We start from the raw sequence: 21,302 nt of genomic DNA, 5'->3' as shown, positions 1-21,302 counted from the left end.
TCACTGCCAATGACACTGCTAGAAATCACATATCGTGAATACTTAAGTTTCGAAAAAATGCTCTTAAACATGGCATTTGCCCTTCGATAGCTCAGTTGGTAGAGCGGAGGACTGTAGGAGTCGATTGCTGGTATCCTTAGGTCTCCGGCTCGAAGGAGCATTTTGCTTTGTTTCGGCTTAGGAAGAACAAAATTTGTATCAGTAAATGATTGCCCACAGAGATCTAGCCAACAGCCAGTCAGAGCAAACATTTAAAATGGATCCACTCAGCAGCATATCCATTCATTCACTGCCAATGACACTGCTAGAAATCACATATCGTGAATACTTAAGTTTCGAAAAAGGTGCAATTTGCCCTTCGATAGCTCAGTTGGTAGAGCGGAGGACTGTAGGAGTCGATTGCTGGTATCCTTAGGTCGCTGGTTCAAATCCGGCTCGAAGGAGCATTTTGCTTTGTTTCGGCTTAGGAAGAACAAAATTTGTATCAGTAAATGATTGCCCACAGAGATCTAGCCAACAGCCAATCAGAGCAAACGTTTAAAATGAATCCTCTAAGCAGGCTATCAACTCATTCACTGCCGATGACAATGCTGCAAATCAAATATCGTGAATACTTAAGTTTCGAAAATTGTATTTGTATTAGAAAATGTTTGCCCGCTGAGATCTGGTCAACAGCCAATCAGAACAAACCTTTAAAATGGATCCACTCAGCAGCATATCAATTAATTCACTGCCAATGACACTGCTAGAAATCACATATCGTGAATACTTAAGTTTCGAAAAAATGCTCTTAAACATGGCATTTGCCCTTCGATAGCTCAGTTGGTAGAGCGGAGGACTGTAGGAGCCGATTGCTGGTATCCTTAGGTCTCCGGCTCGAAGGAGCATTTTGCTTTGTTTCGGCTTAGGAAGAACAAAATTTGTATCAGTAAATGATTGCCCACAGAGATCTAGCCAACAGCCAGTCAGAGCAAACATTTAAAATGGATCCACTCAGCAGCATATCCATTCATTCACTGCCAATGACACTGCTAGAAATCACATATCGTGAATACTTAAGTTTCGAAAAAGGTGCAATTTGCCCTTCGATAGCTCAGTTGGTAGAGCGGAGGACTGTAGGAGTCGATTGCTGGTATCCTTAGGTCGCTGGTTCAAATCCGGCTCGAAGGAGCATTTTGCTTTGTTTCGGCTTAGGAAGAACAAAATTTGTATCAATAAATGATTGCCCACAGAGATCTAGCCAACAGCCAGTCAGAGCAAACCTTTAAAATGGATCCACTCAGCAGCATATCAATTAATTCACTGCCAATGACACTGCTAGAAATCACATATCGTGAATACTTAAGTTTGGAAAAAATGATCTTAAGTATGCAATTTGCCCTTCGATAGCTCAGTTGGTAGAGCGGAGGACTGTAGGAGTCGATTGCTGGTATCCTTAGGTCGCTGGCTCGAAGGAGCATTTTGCTTTGTTTCGGCTTAGGAAGAACAAAATTTGTATCAATAAATGATTGCCCACAGAGATCTAGCCAACAGCCAGTCAGAGCAAACATTTAAAATGGATCCACTCAGCAGCATATCAATTAATTCACTGCCAATGACACTGCTAGAAATCACATATCGTGAATACTTAAGTTTGGAAAAAATGATCTTAAGTATGCAATTTGCCCTTCGATAGCTCAGTTGGTAGAGTGGAGGACTGTAGGAGTTGATTGCTGGTATCCTTAGGTCGCTGGTTCAAATCCGGCTCGAAGGAGCATTTTGCTTTGTTTCGGCTTAGGAAGAACAAAATTTGTATCAATAAATGATTGCCCACAGAGATCTAGCCAACAGCCAGTCAGAGCAAACATTTAAAATGGATCCACTCAGCAGCATATCCATTCATTCACTGCCAATGACACTGCTAGAAATCACATATCATGAATACTTAAGTTTCGAAAAAATGCTCTTAAGTATGCAATTTGCCCTTCGATAGCTCAGTTGGTAGAGCGGAGGACTGTAGGAGTTAAATGCTGATATCCTTAGGTCGCTGGATCACATTCAGCTCAAAGGAGCATTTTGCCTTGTTTCGACTTATCAAGAACAAGATTTGTATTAGTAAATGGTTGCCCATAGAGATCTAGTCTACAGCCAATCAAAGCAAACATTTGAAATGGATCCACTCAGCAGCATATCAACTCATTCACTGCCAATGAAACTGCTAGAAATCAAATATCGTTAATACTTAAATTTCGAAAATTATATTTGTATTGGGAAATGATTGCCCACTGAGATCTAGTCAACAGCCAATCAGAGCAAACCTTTAAAATGGATCCACTCAGCAGCATATCAACTCATTCACTGCCAATGAAACTGCTAGAAATCAAATATCGTTAATACTTAAGTTTCGAAAATATGGCCATATGTATATAATGACCTTTGACAGGTAAGTTGGTAGATCGGAAGACTGTAGGAGTTAAATGCTAGTATCCTTAGGTCCCTGGTTCAAGTCCGGCTCAAAAGAGCATTTTGCGTTGTTTCGGCTTTGCAAGAACTATACATGTATTAAAAAATGGTTGCCCACAGAGATCTAGCCAACAGCCAATCAGAGCAAACTAAATTGTAATTCCTGATAGGATTTTGAGTTTCCGCAGAGTTCAAAATAAATGTACTGTACCTGCTGTATTGGAGCACATTAGGCACCAGTGCTACTTGTTGTTTTATCCATCAATAACTACTGAGCTAAAATTAACAGTTAGCTTTATTATGTTTTTATTTTACACCTTCATCACTCTGCTTCGCTGTGTTTTTACAGATTAAATAAAGCCTGTATGAAAGACACGTTAGCCACGCATCGACATTAGTCATAATTGATAGAAACCTAACCCTACGCAGGGCCAACGTTATGTTAGCAAGGTACAGTAACGTTTATCTTATTTATTAGCGCTACTTTAACTTAATTTTACCTTGTCCCGAGTATCACTCCCAGGGTTTCCCCTAGGATTTTTTAAGCTGTGGTGGTGGACCTAATCGGAGTCGGACAGCCCCACCATTTCGTGCCGTACAATGCAAATAATTAACAAACTGCACGGAATTTGTTGAAACTAGGCATGTGCCGGTATGAGATTCTGATGGTACGATAATCTTAAACCAAAATATCACGGTATTACTATTACAGCTCTAAAATGTGTTACTTTGAAAAATCTGTGTTTAAAAAAATAACTTCCATTGAGCATGATTTTTTATTTTTCAAAACACGTTATTAGCAAATTGGAACATGAATATGGTTAAAATAAAATTTAAAAGATTAACAAAATATTTTAAGTAAAATTCAAATTATACTGTCCTTTAGGTAAGCCTAAATCCACAGCCACAGCTCAACATTATTACAGTCAGAACAAAAACAGTTGAAATATTTTCCATAAAAAGCACACGTGTATGACTCGTATCGTGTTAACATTATGCACTCTTTCTCAACACAGACTGTTGCCGGAGAGAAAAAAAACAAATGTTTTACCACTACTAGACACACTAAACACACTGGAGTTAACTCTCGTAGCTGGTGAGAAACGTTCATGACAGTGTTTACTAGCCTTTAATTTTATGTAAATGCAAAATCATATTGGAGGTATTGCCTCATCGGCAGCCACTCTCCACAAACATGTTTTAAATGTCGTTTGGCACTCCTCTTCTAAGCGGCGGCCATCTGTAACTTTTCTGTAGCTGAAGTATTCCCATACCAGCAATTTCGTTTTCTTCGATGGGGGAAAAGTTCAGGAGTTTCACCTCCTCCAGCCATTGTGGAGCACTGAGCAACAACTGGTGGGGGAGGGTTGAGTCTTGTCGCTACAAGCGAGGGATTTATCCATACATTTTTGGGACATAAAAAATAGCTAATACTGTAGGGACAGTATGACGGAATTTTTTTGCGGTTTTGAAACCTTGACGTTTTCATATTACAGACTACCTTGAAACCGGTAATCGGCACATGTCTAGTTGAAATCAACTCCACCGACTAATTAAACCCCCACCAACTCGAAAATTAAGGCTAATGTAAAAAAATATATATATATTCCCCTGTAAATATTTTGAGAAACCATCATTTACTCATTTATACTGAGTGTTGTCTGTCCTTTTTAGGAAATACTCTCAGATATACTTTGGCTTTGTCTTATCATTAAAAATGACGAAAAATCTAATGTACACTGACCAATAACAGTACGGTTATTAAAATCTACAGCCAATAATTTTATAGGTGGGGGGTCGTGACCACTCCTGCCCACCCCCTATGGGCACCATTAAATGTATCATAGTGAGCCGCAAGCTTCAGCTGTTCGTCCAAATTTAAACTGGCCTCGTTATGTTGCCTGTGTGTCGAGACAGATCCGGAGCACAGAAACCAAGACACGACAACAACAACTAGTGAAACAGGTAGCCCTAAAACACACTACACACACACAAAATGATATGAATGTTTGAAGCCATGTTTTTATAGCTCATTGGCTTGACGGTGACTAAGGACGCAGAGTTGCTTGAAAAATGAACTGTTTTTACTTTGACCACACAGTAACTTTTCTACTGTCATAATAGGTTTGACGTTATATGATGAATTAAGTACGTAGTTGGCTGCTATTAAAAGCAGTAGACGTCTGATCCATTTGGACTGGGAGGGGGCTAGTAGCGATCATTTGAACAAATGTCCTCTTTATAAATGTCTGTTTCTTTTTTGTTTTTATTTAAATCAAAACAGTTTTTAAAAAAACAGTAAATATTTTACGCTTATATATTTTTTAGTTTTCATTAATTTTACTTACATGTTTCAAAATTGTTTACTTTAAACTTAAGTGAATAATCTTTATTCTATTTTTATTGTTAATAAGGGAAAAAATTGTAAATATTTTCTTTTTATTTGTATATGGCGGAAAACACAGACAAGACTGAAAAAGCAGTTTCTGCTCTTGCACTACTCTTTAAAAGAAACTGCTGTATTTCAAGCCAAAAGAAATGTTATGTTTGATAGAACAATATGTCTACATGCTGCCATAGCAGATTCATGGTGCATTAAGCCCCCGAAATATTTTTAATTCGTCCGTTTTACGGCATTAAGCCCCCGAAATATTTTTAATTTGTCCGTTTTACCCTGAAAACCCCCGTTAACAGACATCGCGCAACCACTTTTGTTTCAACCCAGCCATAAAACTAGGATAATTAATTATATTTATTATTCAAAATGTCTGTCGTTTTAGCTTAGAATCATTAATTGATGTCTCATATTTCGTTTAACACTAGAAGTCCCTGAGAATTCCGTTACTCCTACTAGTCCCAAAAAATGACCGATATGGCCGCTCCCCCAGAAATCCCAGAGATGGGGAAAATGACCCAAGTGCTTTTGAATTGGCAAGTCGTTGCTGGACAGACAACAGCAGTTCATATGGAAATGCAACCATTAGACATACATTAACTTCAGACACAATGACCACAATCCATGCTCCATGCCCCTGATTCAGTCCTTCTAAACTATAGACACAATTCCTGCTTTACACTCAAATTGCAGTTGTAAAACGTTTTTTTTTTTTTCCTTCAAAACAATGTACACATTTGGGCCATTTTTTCTATCATTGTGTGTGGAGTATAGGAGAAGTGAATTAAAAAAATGTTTAAAAAAAAAATGTTCAAACTTCATAGATAAATGTTAATTAAATAAATGTAGCGTGACTTGAACTGACACAAACTATCACATGAGTCACGGAGGAGAGGCCAAATCAGCCATTGCTAGGGAATATTAGTAGTGTTTGTATTGGGAAAGGCCAAGTCGGCCTCTGCTGGGTTTTTTAGTGTTAAAGAAAAAAAAACACTTAAAAAAATTATTCACTCACATATTTTAAACTTTTAAACAAATTATGTCACAATGAAAAAAATGTCGTCTGTAAAAAAGTCACAGATATCTACCTCATAATTATCACTTACTTGTATTTTTTTTCTCATTTACTGTCGCATTTTCTCCGATATGTTAGATGATAAATAATCGATCCAAACAAAGAATTGAAAAAAAAAATGTTTAAAAGGGTAAATATATGAAAATGAAAATCTCGACCACTCCTGTGGTGTCTGCGATTTCTGCATCGCGACGCTTGTAATATGACCATGTTTCACCCATAAAATCCCCAAAATTTCCAGCTCTGGCCATTCACAGCTGTGTCTTCACACTCAGTCATACATGCTACATGGAGTTTTTGGATCGAAACAAGTACGTGATAATATTTAGTTAAAGTCATGGCGTCTGTAATTCTGCTCTCGCGTTCTCTCACCTTCAGATAGGGTTTTGCTGTTTATTTTTTTTTTAAATGCCCTCCTGTTCAAAATTTTTCTTTCCTCAGAAAATTGAGATTTTAAGCTTTCCAATGATGTATCACACATGCATATCGGACAATTTTGAACGGTGGCTAAATTGGGGGTCTCACAGCGGAACTTCAAGTTACATGAGTGTTTTCCGCCATATATTTTCCAATTTTCTTTTATTTTCATATTTACATTTTATTGAAAATAAAAGTTTTTTTTTTTTTTTTTTTTTAAATAGTATTCATGTACTTATTTTACATTTTAAAAAAGAAAAACAAAACGGTAAATATTCTCTCATTTCTGTTGTCCATCATCTTTCTTTGAGAACTACAAAACGGTCATTTATTTATTATTTTTTTTCTAACGTGAGAAACTTGAAGCCACAAAAAAATGTCCCCCGAGCTTTGCATTTGACCCAAGGGCGTAGGTTTGCATAGGGACGGTAGAGACATAACACTAACAATATTTCAGGATGCTCAAATTGTCCCCACCAACTTTTAAGCAACCTTATTTGCATGATATAATGACTTAAGTTATGTAGGTAATTTAGAATGTCTTCCCAAATGTTGTAAGGATAGAATTGATGCTACCATTATTAAGTGATTTGAATTATGTTCAGACTTACATTTACATCTTTTGCCTTTATGAATGTGCCAGTCCATTTTTTTCCCTAAACGCACGTTTGATTGGCTGATGACTTGACCCCCCACCTCCCAACACACGCACTCACAGCCCTCACAAAAATGCAACATGTCGACAACATACCACCTCCTCCGCCCCCTTCGAATTTTTTTTCGACCACTAGCAGTAGCAGTCACTGTGAGTAATGTAAAAAGAAATCAATGTTGTGGAGGTGGGGAACACACTACTAATTTTGCTACTAAAAGTCCGACCATAGGGTTGACATTAAACTGTGTGAATTTGCTAACCTGCAAAATATAAGTAGGAAGCTGTTAACATTTATTAGACTTCCTAAACTTTTTTGTTTTTGTTGGAGTTTTTTCAGTTATATTTAATTTCTTTACTTAGACACACAATGTTGAGTGGTCTTAACACAAATGTTTATTTTGTTTGTTAATATAAATTATGTTCACATTAGGGGTGTGACAAAATATCAAACTGGTGATATATCGTGATACTTTGTATCCCCAAAGGTTATCGATATTCTTCTGCCAAGAATCGAGATATCGTTTTAAAAAGGTGTCATTGTCTAAAAAGGAACCAACAAGTTGCTACCAAAATCGTCCACTATAATAGTGTCTCGGTTACCTCTAAGGCTGCATTGACGGTGCTCGACGCCCAATCCATTTAGACTAGAAACTAGAGGTGTGCGTCGACACCGCCCTCACGATTCGATTCCATTACGATTCGGAAGGCCACGATTCGATTCGATTCGATTCAGAGGGTCACGATTCGATTCGGCAATGCATTGCGATGCATTAAAGCCTGGGATGCATTAAAATTCTAAAGCAAAGCATATTTTTTGTGAATCATGAGCCAACACAAGCGGACAGATATTAAACAACTTTTTATTGGCTCTTGTGTCACTCCTGGTCGAAGTCAAATGAAAATAGTATACTTTCATATATATCTTTAAAAAAAAAAAAATCAGATCACAGCATTTAATTAGTGCTTATAATTTCTCTTTTTTTTTTTTTACACACAGTAGCAGCCTTTCACACAGTGCAACATCTGAACTCCTGTGCAAAATCAGTAATAACAGTCACTGTATTTTAGTCACAACGACCCATCAATAAAAATATTCAAGTAAATATTAACGAAAACGACAAAGAAAATATTGTAGTGCAGCAGCATCTTTATCGCAATATCAATCCAGGGATCAGTCGCAGTTGCAAACAAAACATCAACTAAATTGCAATGTAGAACAAAAGTAAAATGTAGGCCTAGCCAATCTTATATCTATAATATTTCTCGCTCCCTCTTTCTCCGTTTCAGCCATTGTTATGTTATGTCCTATCTCTCTGCTCTCTCGATAACAACTGCGCTTGTCTGTGACGTTACTTCGGTAAGGAAGCGGATTTGGGTTCCTCGTCCCCCCTGCATAGAGGTTAGATCTTGTGCCCGAACCCGACCCGACCCGAAATGTTAAGCATTCACGTTTCAGTGGGTCGGGTTGGGCCGCCGCGCCGGACTAATAAAGTATTTTTTTTAATTTTTAAAAATGCGCAGAGGGCTGTGGCGCAGCCCTCTTTTTCTTCTTCTCCTCCCGTTATTTTGTTGTGTGAATGCTTTTATAATTCTCATAAATATATGTAGACTATTTAAATATTGAGTAAACTTGCGTTTTTTTCCTGCCAACTGAGAATTCGTTACGAAAGACACTTTTATTTACGCACACAAAGGCAAATGTGATCCTTTTGAATCTTCTCCTCTGTGTGTCTGTAAAACCGTTTTTTTTTTTTTTTTTTAAATCAAACTTTCCCAGCGTTATTTCGTTGTGTAAATGCTTCTATAAATTTCATAAAAATATGTAGACTATTTAAATATTGAGTGAACTTGCGTTTTTTGTCTGCCAACTGAGAAAATGTTAGGAAAGACACTTTTATTTATGCACACAAAGGCAAATGTGATCCTTTCGAATCTTCTCCTCTGTGTGTCTGCAAAACCGTGTTTTTTTTATATTAAACTTTCCCAGCGTTATTTCGTTGTGTAAAGGCTTTTATAACTCTTATAAAAATATGTAGACTATTTAAACAGTAAGAAAACTTGAAGAAATGAAAATAAATTGCTGCTGCTGCTGCTGCTGCGTTTTTTTTTTCCGCATCACTCGGCTCGGGCATGCAAATCTATAGTTAATTGATCTGGCCGGTCGGACTTCAATACCAGGGCTGTGTCGGGTTGGGCTGGAATTTTTTAGGCCCGATCTAACCTCTACGGGCTTGCTTTGAATGTAAAGTAGCTCTCTCTACAGGTAAACATGAGAATAACAATACAAATGGGGAAACCAAATCCATTGCATCACCGGAATTGCGCAGGGAAGATTTTTGAACGTACTTATATATTTTAAAATGCGCTGAATTGATTCAGCGTGTTGCCCGCATCGAATCGAATCGTCCCTGCCCCGCATCGGGATGCATCGCCGCATCGATTATTGTTGACACCCTTACTAGAAACGTTTGTTCATTCAAAACCAGAGCATTCAGAATCATTCTGTCCGATTTTCAGGGTATTTACAGGTCATTTCCTGTTGAGTTTGAGTCACTGCCTATTTATTTGGATGATTCCCAGGTTATCCTGTTATCTAACTCAAAATAAACAGGAAGTGACCCATAAAATACCCCAAATTCAACAGGAAGTAACTAAAAATCAACAGGTAAAAGACCTTAAATAGCCCAAAATTACCTCATTGCCTGGCATTGGCTGCCACTGACGGCCATAGACGTTCAATCCGTTTGAAGTGGGAGGGTTGGCAGCGAATGAACGAATGTTCATTCGCTGCCACCCTCCCAGTTCAAATGGATTGGACGTCTACTAGTGATAAACTCATTCCAATTCACAGCAGGAGCTTGTTTTTCTGTTTATTAGTCGTTTGTAGAATATCATAGAATGATTTCCTGACCAATGTATCGATAATCGTTGCACCGCCATATCGTAACGTCATCGTTATCGTGAGCTTTGTATCGCAAATCGTATCGTACCGTGAGGTACCAAGAGATTCCCACTCCTAGTTCAAATATTGCAATTTAAATGTGCTAATAAAATCCAGACATTTATTCTGGAATTTTTCAAAATGTTTTAGCAGTTTTTGAAAACAAAGGTCTGAATCGAATGGTTTATCACCTGAATCAATACACATTAAAGTATAAGTCAATACAGGTTTATTTTGCATTGATAAATTAGCCTATCAATTAATTAGGTTCATATTCATGAGAAATGTAGCCCTGACCCCCGTTCACACAATCTGTTTGGTCTTATTAAAGACCAAATATGAAGTAATTTCATGACATGCCAAATAGGGTCACAATTAAAGTAATTAAACATTGTCCAACAAATAAAGCATGAAAAAATAATTTATATGTTGTATATTTGACAAAATAATCGCGTGTCCGAAGTTCGAGCCTGAAAGGGGACGAACCCGGGAGTGATACGTCACACCGAGAACAGCGATGGCAGCGCTCCATACGGCCGCCATACAAAGCCCTTCAAATAATGATTCAAACAGTGATATAAGCGATAGATCGAGCGCAAGGGAGGAGATCCAAGTTTTTGAAGAGTTGGAGGAAGAAGAGGAGGTTGGAATTTTATGTTGGACCTAACATCTATTAGCCAGACGCTAATCAGGATGCAAACAATGTGCCTGGACTACCTGACATGGAATGGAGACAAGACCCATCGAGATTACAAGATTGGTAAAATATAGGCTGTTATTATTTTCATGATTTGAAGATGCAGGCATTTGCACATAATTTTATGTTTTTGTCTATCTGATGAGACACGAGCCTACGTTCTTTGTTTGTTTGTTTGTAAAAATATCCACGGAGCCAACGCCTGTATGTATCATCTTCTGTGTTGTTGTTGTGTGTTTCCACTCGCGATCAGACACTTAAATCCAGTTGTGTAGTGGTTTAAACGATGTGCTAATGCTAGCGAACGCATGCTAACTGTTTGTTATGACTGTGTTAGCAGCTAATCATCGCTGATTTACGTTGATGCGAACCTGTTTGTTATTGGGGACGAAATTGATTTGTTTCATTTCTATTTTTATGGTATTTTGATGGTTGAATAAAGTCAGCAAATTATACCAACGTCTTCTGCATCGTCATTTGGGAGTTTAGCTAGCTGTATAGCCAGGACTAAGCCTTAAGGCCGAGTTATACTTCCGCGTCAGACCTACGCCGTCAAGGAAGAATCGAGTTACGACCCTACGCCGTAGCCTGACGCGCACCTCTCGATTTTTCTAACCTTCGCGTCGCGTAGACGCGTAGACGTAGCGAAAACGGACTGTGATTGCTCCGCTCAGACTGTTGTTTCCGGGCGAAAACACCGCCATTGTAGAATAGAATCAAACATTATTTTCTACACGCAAAAATGCACCAAGCCGACGGGAGTATCATCGAAGAGCAAGTCTCGTCAAGAAATTATTATTGTGACTGCCAAATGGCAAGGTCGGCGATCGAAAAAATAAATAAATGGAAGAACCACCGAGACGTGGGTGGTCGGAATCGAGTTGCCACACGAAGCGGTGACACAGTCGGCCAAAAACTGCCAACTTTTTATCACTTAATGTCGTATTTTTGGTTGGTGCACTTCATCATTTACTGTGTACATATGTTTCAAGTATATGAAGAATAAAGCACAGATTTTGTGTCAAAAGAGTTGTTTTGATCTTTAATTTTCAATAACAGACAGTTCACACACACAATACATCATCACTGATTGAGAGTGCCTCGGTGCTTTTTATGATAACCTTAAAATCAAGCCTCCCAACGCAGTTTGGGAAGTTCCCTAGACGCCAGAAATGTGCTATGGCTTCCCACTGGCTGGTTGTAGGACACGGCAAACAAATCAGGCTGGAGGGCTTTGCAGACCTTCAACGCAGTGCTCGACGCCAGTTTGAAGCTAGCCGCCACAGCTAGCTCTCTCCACCCGAGTCTAAAACTCTCTGTGCGGCATCAAAAGTCGGCCAGACCGCCTCGAAACCGTCTTCTGCGTCGCCTGCCCGTCAACATTTGTATGTTCAATATTTATTCAGTGTTGATGAGCAGAATATTTACTTTCAAGAGTTCCATCTTGCATTGTTTATTTTTTCTCCGACTAGCGGAAGTAAACAAGCATACCCCAAAACCGTACAAACATAACGCCACATCCCTCTAGTGGCTTGGCGGTGAATTACAGAGCAACGCGTTCCCTCACCGCAGAACTATCGAATGTCGAATGACGCCGTAGTCGCTACGCCGTCACCGCAACGGGGGAGTATAACTCAGGCTTTTGCGTCTCGGTGAGGACAGTGCAGTCTATTCCCTCCCGATGCCGTTATTTCCATCTCGCAATGACTGCAAGTCGCTTTGTTTTAATTTTTCCTCGTGAAGTGAAGACACACTTTCGAGCGTTTGAACCTACGTCATTGTTATGTTTACGGCGGCAACGCTCGTGCTAAACTATCGTAACCTTTCATTTTCACCCTTTTTCCTGGTGAAGTGTAGCCAAACTTTGGAGCGAGTGGTTCTTGGCGCCATGCTAGTTTGATGCGTCTGGACAACAAGACACGTCACGACGCAATATGCGTCTTTAGGGATCGTTAAAGGGATCGTTAAGGCTTTTTCATTGTGATGTCGAAGCCTCGAAACACTCGTAACCGGTTCTGAATTGGAATCGGATTTCGATTCCCATCCCTACTGATGACAATGTTTTAAAAAAATTATAATCAGACTTCATGTTCATTTTGGCAGATCTGGCAGCTTTCATGTGCTGTATATAAAATAATAATATAAAAACGTTGGGGGGAAAGAAGGAGATGAGTCGTTGATGGCTTTCTCCACTTTATTGTGGCAACAATAAGAAAACAAAATAATAGCGGACTGCCGCCACATTCGACCGCAAAGTTTTACTTCTCACTCATCTCGCCCTCGCCTCCTACTACCCGTAATTTTTGGACTATAAGCCGCTACTTTTTTCCTTCATTTTGATACCTGTGGCTTATACTGGACTGTCTCAGAAAATTAGAATACACAATATTCTAATTTTCTGAGACAGTCCTGTATATTGTTCTATGTAAAGGACGTCAGCCAAGGTCGGCCCCCCACATTTTTACCACGCCAAATCTGGTCCCCTTTGCAAAAAGTTTGGACACCCCTGCTTTAAATGGTGGATTAATGTACAGGACTGTCTCAGAAAATTAGAATATTGTGTATTCTAATTTTCTGAGACAGTCCAGTAGTCCAGTGCGGCTTATTTGTTGATTTTTTTAGGTAACACGTTATTTGACAGCGGTGTCATAAGACTGTTATAAGATCATCAAAATTATGACATGACACTATCATGGACATTACTGAATGCTTATGTCATTAAGTGTCATTTGGCAAATTATGTCACAAACTCAATTTTTGTCCATCTTGGATCTTTTGCATCCATTCAAAAGTGAGATCATTTGCCGGATAACACTTAATGACATCTGTTATAAGCATTCATGAATGCTCAGGACAGAGACATTTCATAATTGTGATTGTGTAATGACAGTCTTATGGCACCACTGTCAAATAAAGTGTTAGCAAATACCATAACTAGCAATTGATGAAACAATTGGAACAGTAACTGAAGAAATATTTAACACAGAACATGATTTTTGATTGTTATCTACATCTGTAGCGCTGCAATGCATGCTAAGAGGCATGTTGAATGACAACAGTCAACAGCAGGTGGCAGCAGAGGTTGACTGTCTCCCCCAAGGGAGCAGTGATGGCCAAATGAAGCTTCTTGAAGCAATAAAGCTTTGCAGTAATTGGTTCAAAGTTTAATGATGGTATGACAGTCGGTCATATGATGCTGCTGTCAAATAAGGTTGTACCGGTTAATATCTTTTGGTGTAAATATCCCATGATACAGTGAGGACAGCTGCGGCTTATAGTCCAGTGCGGCTTATCTATGAACAAATGCAATTTTCGTGCCAAATTTGGTGGGCTGCGGCTTATAGTCAGGTGCGCCTTATAGTGCGAAAATTAGGGTACTCACAGCTCTCCAGTCCCAGCGTCTCTTAAACGGATCGTGCATAGTGTCTTGTTATGAGCTTTTTGTTGACAAAGGTATCGAACACACGACGTGCTGACAACTTTGTTTCTTTATTAAAGTGATCCTCTAACTTAAATACATGTAGGCTCTGATCAACCACAATTGTTCTCTTGTACTAAAATATGTTGTTAACTTGTTAGGAACACATAAAATGTTAAATCAATGGCAATATTTTATAATATTTACTACATATTTTGACCGTTAGTTGGCGCCATGGCTTGCGGGCTCGCAGTGATGACGTCATTGGGATCTTTCCAAATGTGTAGCGTGTTCAACAATTGCTTATTGCTTTTGGATGCAATTTCCAGTCAAATGGAAACAAGGGGAGTGAAGTGAGTGGTCAAGGTGGAATTATTATTTTTAGTGAATAAATGTGCATAAGTGGAAGCTTCTCCCCCTTTTTGGTCCCTGTATGCACGTATCCTACCCACCACGCGTTACAACTGGCGTAAGGGATCCGTCTATTTTCTGGAACCAACGGTCCCACCGCGTCTGAAATATTGGTTTCGGATCTGTCCATTTTTTTGATTCGTCGGTCCCACAGCGGCTTTTCGGATCAGTCTATTTTGTGGAATCGACGGCCTGATCGCGGCTGCGACATTGCCATGGAATCGGTCTAATTCCTGGATCATCGAGTGAGTAAAAAACGCGGATTTGGATTACTATTGCTATCTTTTTTTGTTGACTATTCTTCGTGGGAGTTTTCCCCAAATCATACTAAATAATTAAAGCACAACGGCACGCTACAGTGACGACAGTGACTCTGACGTGGACCTTACAACAATGTTGGAGTTCGTCAGGGAACGCCTGTTTGCGTACTGCTGAGCTCCCGAGTGAAGAGTGGTCAAGGTGGCAATATTATTTTTTGTGAATAAATGTGCATAACTGGAAACTTCTCCCCTTTTTGGTACTTTTATACACGTATCCTAGCTACCACTCGTTACAATGTACAAAACATGGATTACACAAGGTGTGCTGTTTGGCCTGTACTGTATGTAAAGCACACGACAGCTCTTGATGCTAACAATCTACATAATTATATTGGGATAAGTTTGAAAACGCAATATGCTTACCTTGAGTATCTGCTAATAAAACCAGACAGCATACACTCTTGCTCCCAACCGGAGTTCCCAACAGGACTCTCTCGCATCACCAGTTTTGCCCAACTTTTGTCTTATCAGGTATTTGCTGCACGCATTTTTCCCTGAAGCTCGTCTTGTGAACGACCGACAGTGCTGTCCTGCTCTTCACTTTTCAGATCTGGTTCAAATAGGAAGGGTAGAACTGACGACATGTTGGGAAAGCTAACGAGTGACACGCTGGAATTTCGGCAACGGGACCGGTGACGTCACGCACTGCGCCGTAACGAGAATGGCGACCTATCACTTAAAATAATTTTACAAACTTTATTAAAACAAAAACATTAAGAGGGGTTTCAATATCAAATTATTATAACCAGTGTTGTTAATAACGGCGTTACAATATAACGGCGTTACTAACGGTGTTATTTTTTTCAGTAGTGGGTAATCTAATTAATTACTTTTCTCATCTTGGCAACGCCGTTACCGTTACTGAGGACGGAAAGGCATGCGTTACTATGCGTTACTATATTGGTCAAAAAGTCTGAGGGAGACGGACTCACCGAGACGACAGAGCAGAGCAGGAGCGGGGAGGAGGCAAGAAAGTTGTGACGCCGAGCAAACGCGATGCTAGGTAGCTCCAATAATACATGTTGTAGCCGATAGCCGACAAACTACGCCCGTATGTTATGGTAGATATGGTAGACATGGTAGATATGGTAGACATGGTAGATATCACATGTACTGTATATAGATATAACTAAATGCAAAATGACAGACATGGCACTAAATGCGTTAGTAGACAGCCGCCATCTTAAAGCAGTAGGCTTTTTAGGACGGCTCTTGTAGAGAACCTTCCTAGCGAACCTAAGTAACTTTTTATCTAAAATACTTCTAAATCGGCAAAATCTTGACTTGAATCTATCTTTAAATGATGAAACAGTTTTAAAACTTTCATAAGTCGAAAGTAGAGAGAAGGGAACTAATGCAATAATGGGAGCAATTTTAACAACTTTTAACAGTGGATTCAGGGTAAAGGGTAAATTAGGGTAAAGAATTGGGCTCGGGCTAATCGTACCAAATACCTCCACAAAAAACTTCACATAGTGTGGCCAATGTTTTTTTTTTTTTTTTTTTTTTTTTTTATTGGGGAAAAAAAAAAAAGTAATTATCACCAATTACTTTGCCAAGTAACTAATTACTCTTACATTCAGGTAATTGAGTTACTAACGCAATTACTTTTTGGGAGAAGTAATTTGTAACTATAATTGATTACTTTTTTTCAGTAAGATTAACAACACTGATTATAACTCATACTAACATTTATCTTTTAAGAATTACTTGTCTCAAAAATAGAGGATCCCTTTAACACATGGAGCTAACAGTACGAACACAGCTTGGGGCTCTCGGCAGGCTGTGCGGAGCGGTAGATAAAGCCTGTGCCTCTCTATCACACTCCCGCGTCAAGTGACCAAAACAAGAGTAACGTTGCGTGCACTTCAGGGTACCTCGAAAAACATTATATCAGTATATTACACGCAGTTACGACATTACAGTATAAAGTAAAATAATAATGAGTCAGAAAAGCACATAGAAAAGAAAAAAAAAGGAAAGTCCCATTTGCGTTTTGTTTTCAGCACCATTTTCTGCATAATGTAATGTCCGTAATTGTGTGCGGGCCCGTGAAGGGGCCATCGGATGGCAGAGTGGTGACGTAGCGGGAAGTGAGGAGATGAGTGCGGCGTGAGAGCGAAGTTGGCGGTCGCATGTTGCAGAAGTCCGCTGTTATTTTGTTATTTAACTGTTGCCACAATAAAGTGAAGGAAGCCATTATTCACTCCTCTCCTTTCTATTTCCCTATTCGGGCTATTACAGTATGTTCCGGGACCTGTCCACATGCCGTCATCCCTGCGCTGTCATATGTACTTTGCGTTCCGGCACCTTATGATTTACAAATTAAGCACTGTTCCACAACAGTTGGCAGCTCTGCTTTGACAAAGTCATCAGCCATCCATCCAAAAATCAAACTGACTTTTTTGCAAATCCTTGATCATAAGCAGAACGGTTGAGGAAATAGGCATCTTCGAAGTCCTTGTAGCAGAGAACACGACTCGATGATGGCGTGAAATTCATTTGCTTAGTGCGAACAAAAGACGTCCATTTACGTGCTGTTTTCCGAAATTTCCAGGTTCGCGGTGAATCAGTAACAGGCACACTTTTGCTCAATAGACAATGTTTATTGATTAGAAAATGCAGAATAAATGAGATTTATTGATTACAATCCCACAAGAGTTAGCATAACAAATGGCAACGATGACGCTAGATTTGAGTTCGTCAATCCCAGAATCCCCGTGTTACCGTTACAGCAAAACAAAATGTCCCTTAGAAATGAAAATCGCTTACCGTGACTAATGAGCGGGGAGCCAACACACTCCGATCAGGCGGCCAAGGAACAAAGCCAGGCGATCCGTACGTGACCCGCTGGCGGACTTCACGGGTCGCCCGGAAATGTCCAGTTTTTGTAGGGACGCGCCCCGCGGAGGCGGAGAGGCCAACCTCCGTCTCCGAGCGGCATGGCCCTGCCCAATGACAAACATTAAAGCTACTTTTGGTTCAGCCCCCTTGAAAAAGGGCTTTTCACATGGGACAAATGAGCTGTGCTGCAACAGATGCAACAAATGGTAAATATTATGGGTGCAAAACAAGTTATCACGTGAGAGTCCCTTCTAGCTATGGGATCCAAGCGTGTAATAAAACAATACTATGGTGCAAAACAAGTTATCTAGTGAGAATCCCTACTCAAGCGCGTCTCCTATATATGGGAACAAGGTGAAAAACAATAGAAGTTGTTCACAGACATAAAAACAATAGAAGTTGTTACAATCTATGTCACAGAAGCAATCATACATCACAAAAGCATAATGTAATATTTTCCCCCATCACGTGCCCTGCTATCCTCCAGCCACTCATACAACTTTTCTTTAGATTGAGAACAATACATCGCCACACCGCCGTGGCATCTTACCGAGAAGCAATGAAACAATACTGTGTGTATGGCGGACTTCCCTCGCAGTTCTCGGTGTGACGTCAATTCCGAAGATTGTCGAAGAAAAGCATTTTCGTTGTCAAGGGCGTTGTTATGGGTTAAACAAAGAATCTGGAAGGGTTGCGTAAAAAAAAAAATAACGAAAATATGTTTATAATTGTTTAGCCATTGATATTATTCAAAAACATCGTTGGCCAACCTTACTTCACATTTGGCCTTTAATGTCATGTCCCCAGCAAAAAGTGGACATGTAGGTTATGCGGTTATATCGTCCCTACCAATGTTGAGACCAAACCTACGCCCTTGGTTTGACCCCTGTTTTTTTTAGGAAATAGAAGGGTCAACAGTAGCCTACCCAGGTCAAATATATTGAAAGTCTTTCACCGTAAACGAGTGTTCAATGTTCAATGATGTTATGTTTTTTGTTTACAGTGCCAACCAGCCATGTCCTTTTGCGAGATCACGCCCACTCTGTTTCTGGGCGGGGCAGACGCCGCCTTGAACGGTATCCTCCTGGCCCGCAAGGGCGTCACCCTGATCGTGAACGCCACACTGAGCCACTCCTGCCCGCTGTACCCGGGCGTGGAGATCCTTCATGTCCCCGTTCGTGACCTGCCCGGCGCTCGTCTCGGGGACCATTTTGAGCCAGTAGGCCGCCGTATCCACGGTAACCGCGCGGGGGCCACTTTGGTGCACTGCGCCGCCGGAAAAAGCCGCTCCCCCGCCCTGGTGCTGGCCTACTTGATGAGGTACCACGGACTCACCTTGTGTCAGGCCCACCGGCGGGTACGCAACGTCCGACCCTGCGTTAGCATTAACGCCGGCTTCTGGGAGCAGCTTCTCATCTACGAGAAGCGCCTCTACGGACGCAACACCGTCACCGTGGAACCCGAGCTGTCATATAAGGCAGTCGACGACTCACCCAGTATGACGTCGCGACACGGGATACTTGGGCGACCTTTCGTGGCGTCGCGCTACAAGTTAGCGGAAAAGTCACTCAGTGGTTACAGGAAGTGACTAGTGATAATTGATGACATTGCCTGCCATTGACTGCGATAGTTGTTAAATCCATTTGAACTGGGAGAGGCTGGCCTTTGACCTCATTTTTTACCTTATCTCTTCTCATCACAAAATCTAGATTAGCAAAATCGTTATCAAGTTATCGGGAACTTCTTTTCCTCATTAGTCCAATATTTTAATACCTCGTCCATTTCATATTAAAAACGTATCCTACATAGAGATTTCCCGATCCAATCACGTGATCGAAAAATGGGCCAATCGCGTCATTTTTAAGCAGTGTTGTTAATTTTACTTTAAAAAAGTAATTAATTACAGTTACAAATTACTTCTCCCAAAAAGTAATTTCGTTAGTAACTCAGTTACCTGAATGTAAAAATAATTAGTTACTTGGCAAAGTAACTAGTGATAATTTTCATGTTTTTTTTTCTCCCCAAAAAAAATTTAAAAAATAAGGTCACAATGTGAAGTTTAAAGGGCTTTGGGGACAATTGGCCCTAGCCCGATTCTTTACCCTCCACTTAACTAGACACAAGGGTATTGCGATAACTAGATAGTAACCTTTGCTATGTGTGGGAGTCATTTAAAGTTGTGAATCAACTGTTAAAGTTGTTAGACTTGCTCCCGTTATTGCATTAGTTCCCTTCTGTCAACTTTCAACAATCAACATGTCTAACTTTTAAAACTGTTTCATCATTTAAAGATAGATTTATGTCAAGATTTTCAAATAAAATTAAAAAAGAGTTACTTAGGTTCGCTAGGAAGGATCTCTACATCAGAGTCTTCCTGCGAGGTCTACTGCTTTAAGATGGTGGCTGTTTACTAACGCATGTAGCCCTACCGTATCATGTGGGTGTAGTTTGTAGGCTATGGCTACACTCAGGTATTATTGGAGCCACCTAGCATCGCGTTTGCAACGGCGTCTTCCCCACTCCTGCTCTGCTCTCTCGTCTCTGTGAGTCCGTCTCTCTCAGACTTTTTTTATTCAACCAACTTAGTAACGCACGCCTTTTCCGCCTCAGTAACGCTAACGGCGTTGCCAAGATGAGAAAAGTAATTAATTAGATTACTCATTACTGAAAAAAATAACGCCATTAGTAACGCCGTTATATTCTAACGCCGTTATTAACAACACTGTTTTTCAGAGGATCAGAATCGGTTGAAAAGAATTGAGTTTTTAATGAAAAAAATATATGTATGTTTTTGTGTTTCATGCTCGTACAGTCTCTCACCCTCTCTCTTGCTAAGCAGTGCGACCCAGGGGTGAAAGTGGGCCAGAACGGTCAGGAACGCAGTTCTGGTATAAGATTCAGGGCCAGAACGCAGTTCCGGTAGAAGATTCAGGGCCTGAATGCTGTTCCGGTACACGGTGCTTTGATTCCGAAAATATTACAGCTAAGTAAAAAAAAAAAATGCTAAGCTGACACACATGCATTTCAGCTCCAAGAAGAAAACCATCTACCAACAATCTACCAACATCAGATTTACATACAAAAGTGTTAACAACAAGCGTATTAAAGTGTTTGTGTTGCGTAATCCGTTTCCACCAATATTCATTATTGATTTTATTCCACGGACGGCATGGAGGTTTCCCCAGCTGCTGCAGTTATCTGAGTCTGACGATGATGAGTCATGTCAATATGCGAATGCACGCAGCAAAGCAAAATGCCCGGACTCATTTATCCGTTCAATTGGCCGATAAACTGACATGTGATCAGCAGAAATGGTTAGCTCTGATTGGTTCAAATGTGCATGTTTTCTGGAGCAGCAAATAAAGCTTGTTGAATTGATGCAACAAAATAAGGGCAATGCAACATAAAATGGATCAAATCTTTAAGCGCAACGAAAGAGTTGAGGAGGCTTATTTATCATATTTAGTTTTATTTGCTCTGATGGGAAGGTTCGGAACATCTTAGCTGTCAATGTGCACTTTGGACTTATATTTGTTTATTTTATGCTACTTATTCATTTCCTTATGATTTAAAATAGTCAATGTTTGCGCGATCTATAAAATTTATTCCATTTATAAGTATAACACCATTTACCAACACCATTCACTCTGCATAATGTAAGTCATTTGTACTTATTTTCCTGAATGT

At 39.9% G+C, this 21,302-nt stretch overlaps 1 protein-coding gene and 3 non-coding genes across 4 annotated transcripts; all 4 read left to right on the top strand.

The window, feature by feature from the left end:
- The first annotated feature begins 355 nt into the window (after nt 1-355).
- Nucleotides 356-443, top strand: trnay-gua (transfer RNA tyrosine (anticodon GUA)). Its single transcript is given in 2 exon segments — nt 356-392; nt 408-443. It is a non-coding gene; the product is annotated as a tRNA-Tyr (tRNA).
- A 639-nt stretch (nt 444-1,082) lies between these two features.
- Nucleotides 1,083-1,170, top strand: trnay-gua (transfer RNA tyrosine (anticodon GUA)). The gene is given in 2 exon segments: nt 1,083-1,119; nt 1,135-1,170. It is a non-coding gene; the product is annotated as a tRNA-Tyr (tRNA).
- A 495-nt stretch (nt 1,171-1,665) lies between these two features.
- trnay-gua (transfer RNA tyrosine (anticodon GUA)) lies at nt 1,666-1,753 on the top strand. The gene is given in 2 exon segments: nt 1,666-1,702; nt 1,718-1,753. It is a non-coding gene; the product is annotated as a tRNA-Tyr (tRNA).
- A 2,568-nt stretch (nt 1,754-4,321) lies between these two features.
- On the top strand, nt 4,322-19,203 carry si:ch1073-184j22.2 (dual specificity protein phosphatase 18). The gene is made up of 2 exons (XM_057857551.1): nt 4,322-4,407; nt 18,619-19,203. Exon 2 carries the CDS (start codon nt 18,631-18,633, stop codon nt 19,201-19,203), a length of 573 nt encoding a protein of 190 aa, XP_057713534.1. The 5' UTR covers nt 4,322-4,407; nt 18,619-18,630.
- Nucleotides 19,204-21,302: the final 2,099 nt, after the last annotated feature.

The sequence above is a fragment of the Corythoichthys intestinalis genome, chromosome 14 (genome assembly GCF_030265065.1).
Source record: "Corythoichthys intestinalis isolate RoL2023-P3 chromosome 14, ASM3026506v1, whole genome shotgun sequence".
NCBI lineage: Eukaryota > Metazoa > Chordata > Actinopteri > Syngnathiformes > Syngnathidae > Corythoichthys > Corythoichthys intestinalis.
This window is presented reverse-complemented; position numbering and strand designations above follow the sequence as displayed.

Excerpts from the sequence above, each read along its gene's own strand:
- si:ch1073-184j22.2 (XM_057857551.1), top strand. The coding sequence starts at position 18,631 with ATGTCCTTTTGCGAGATCACGCCCACTCTGTTTCTGGGCGGGGCAGAC.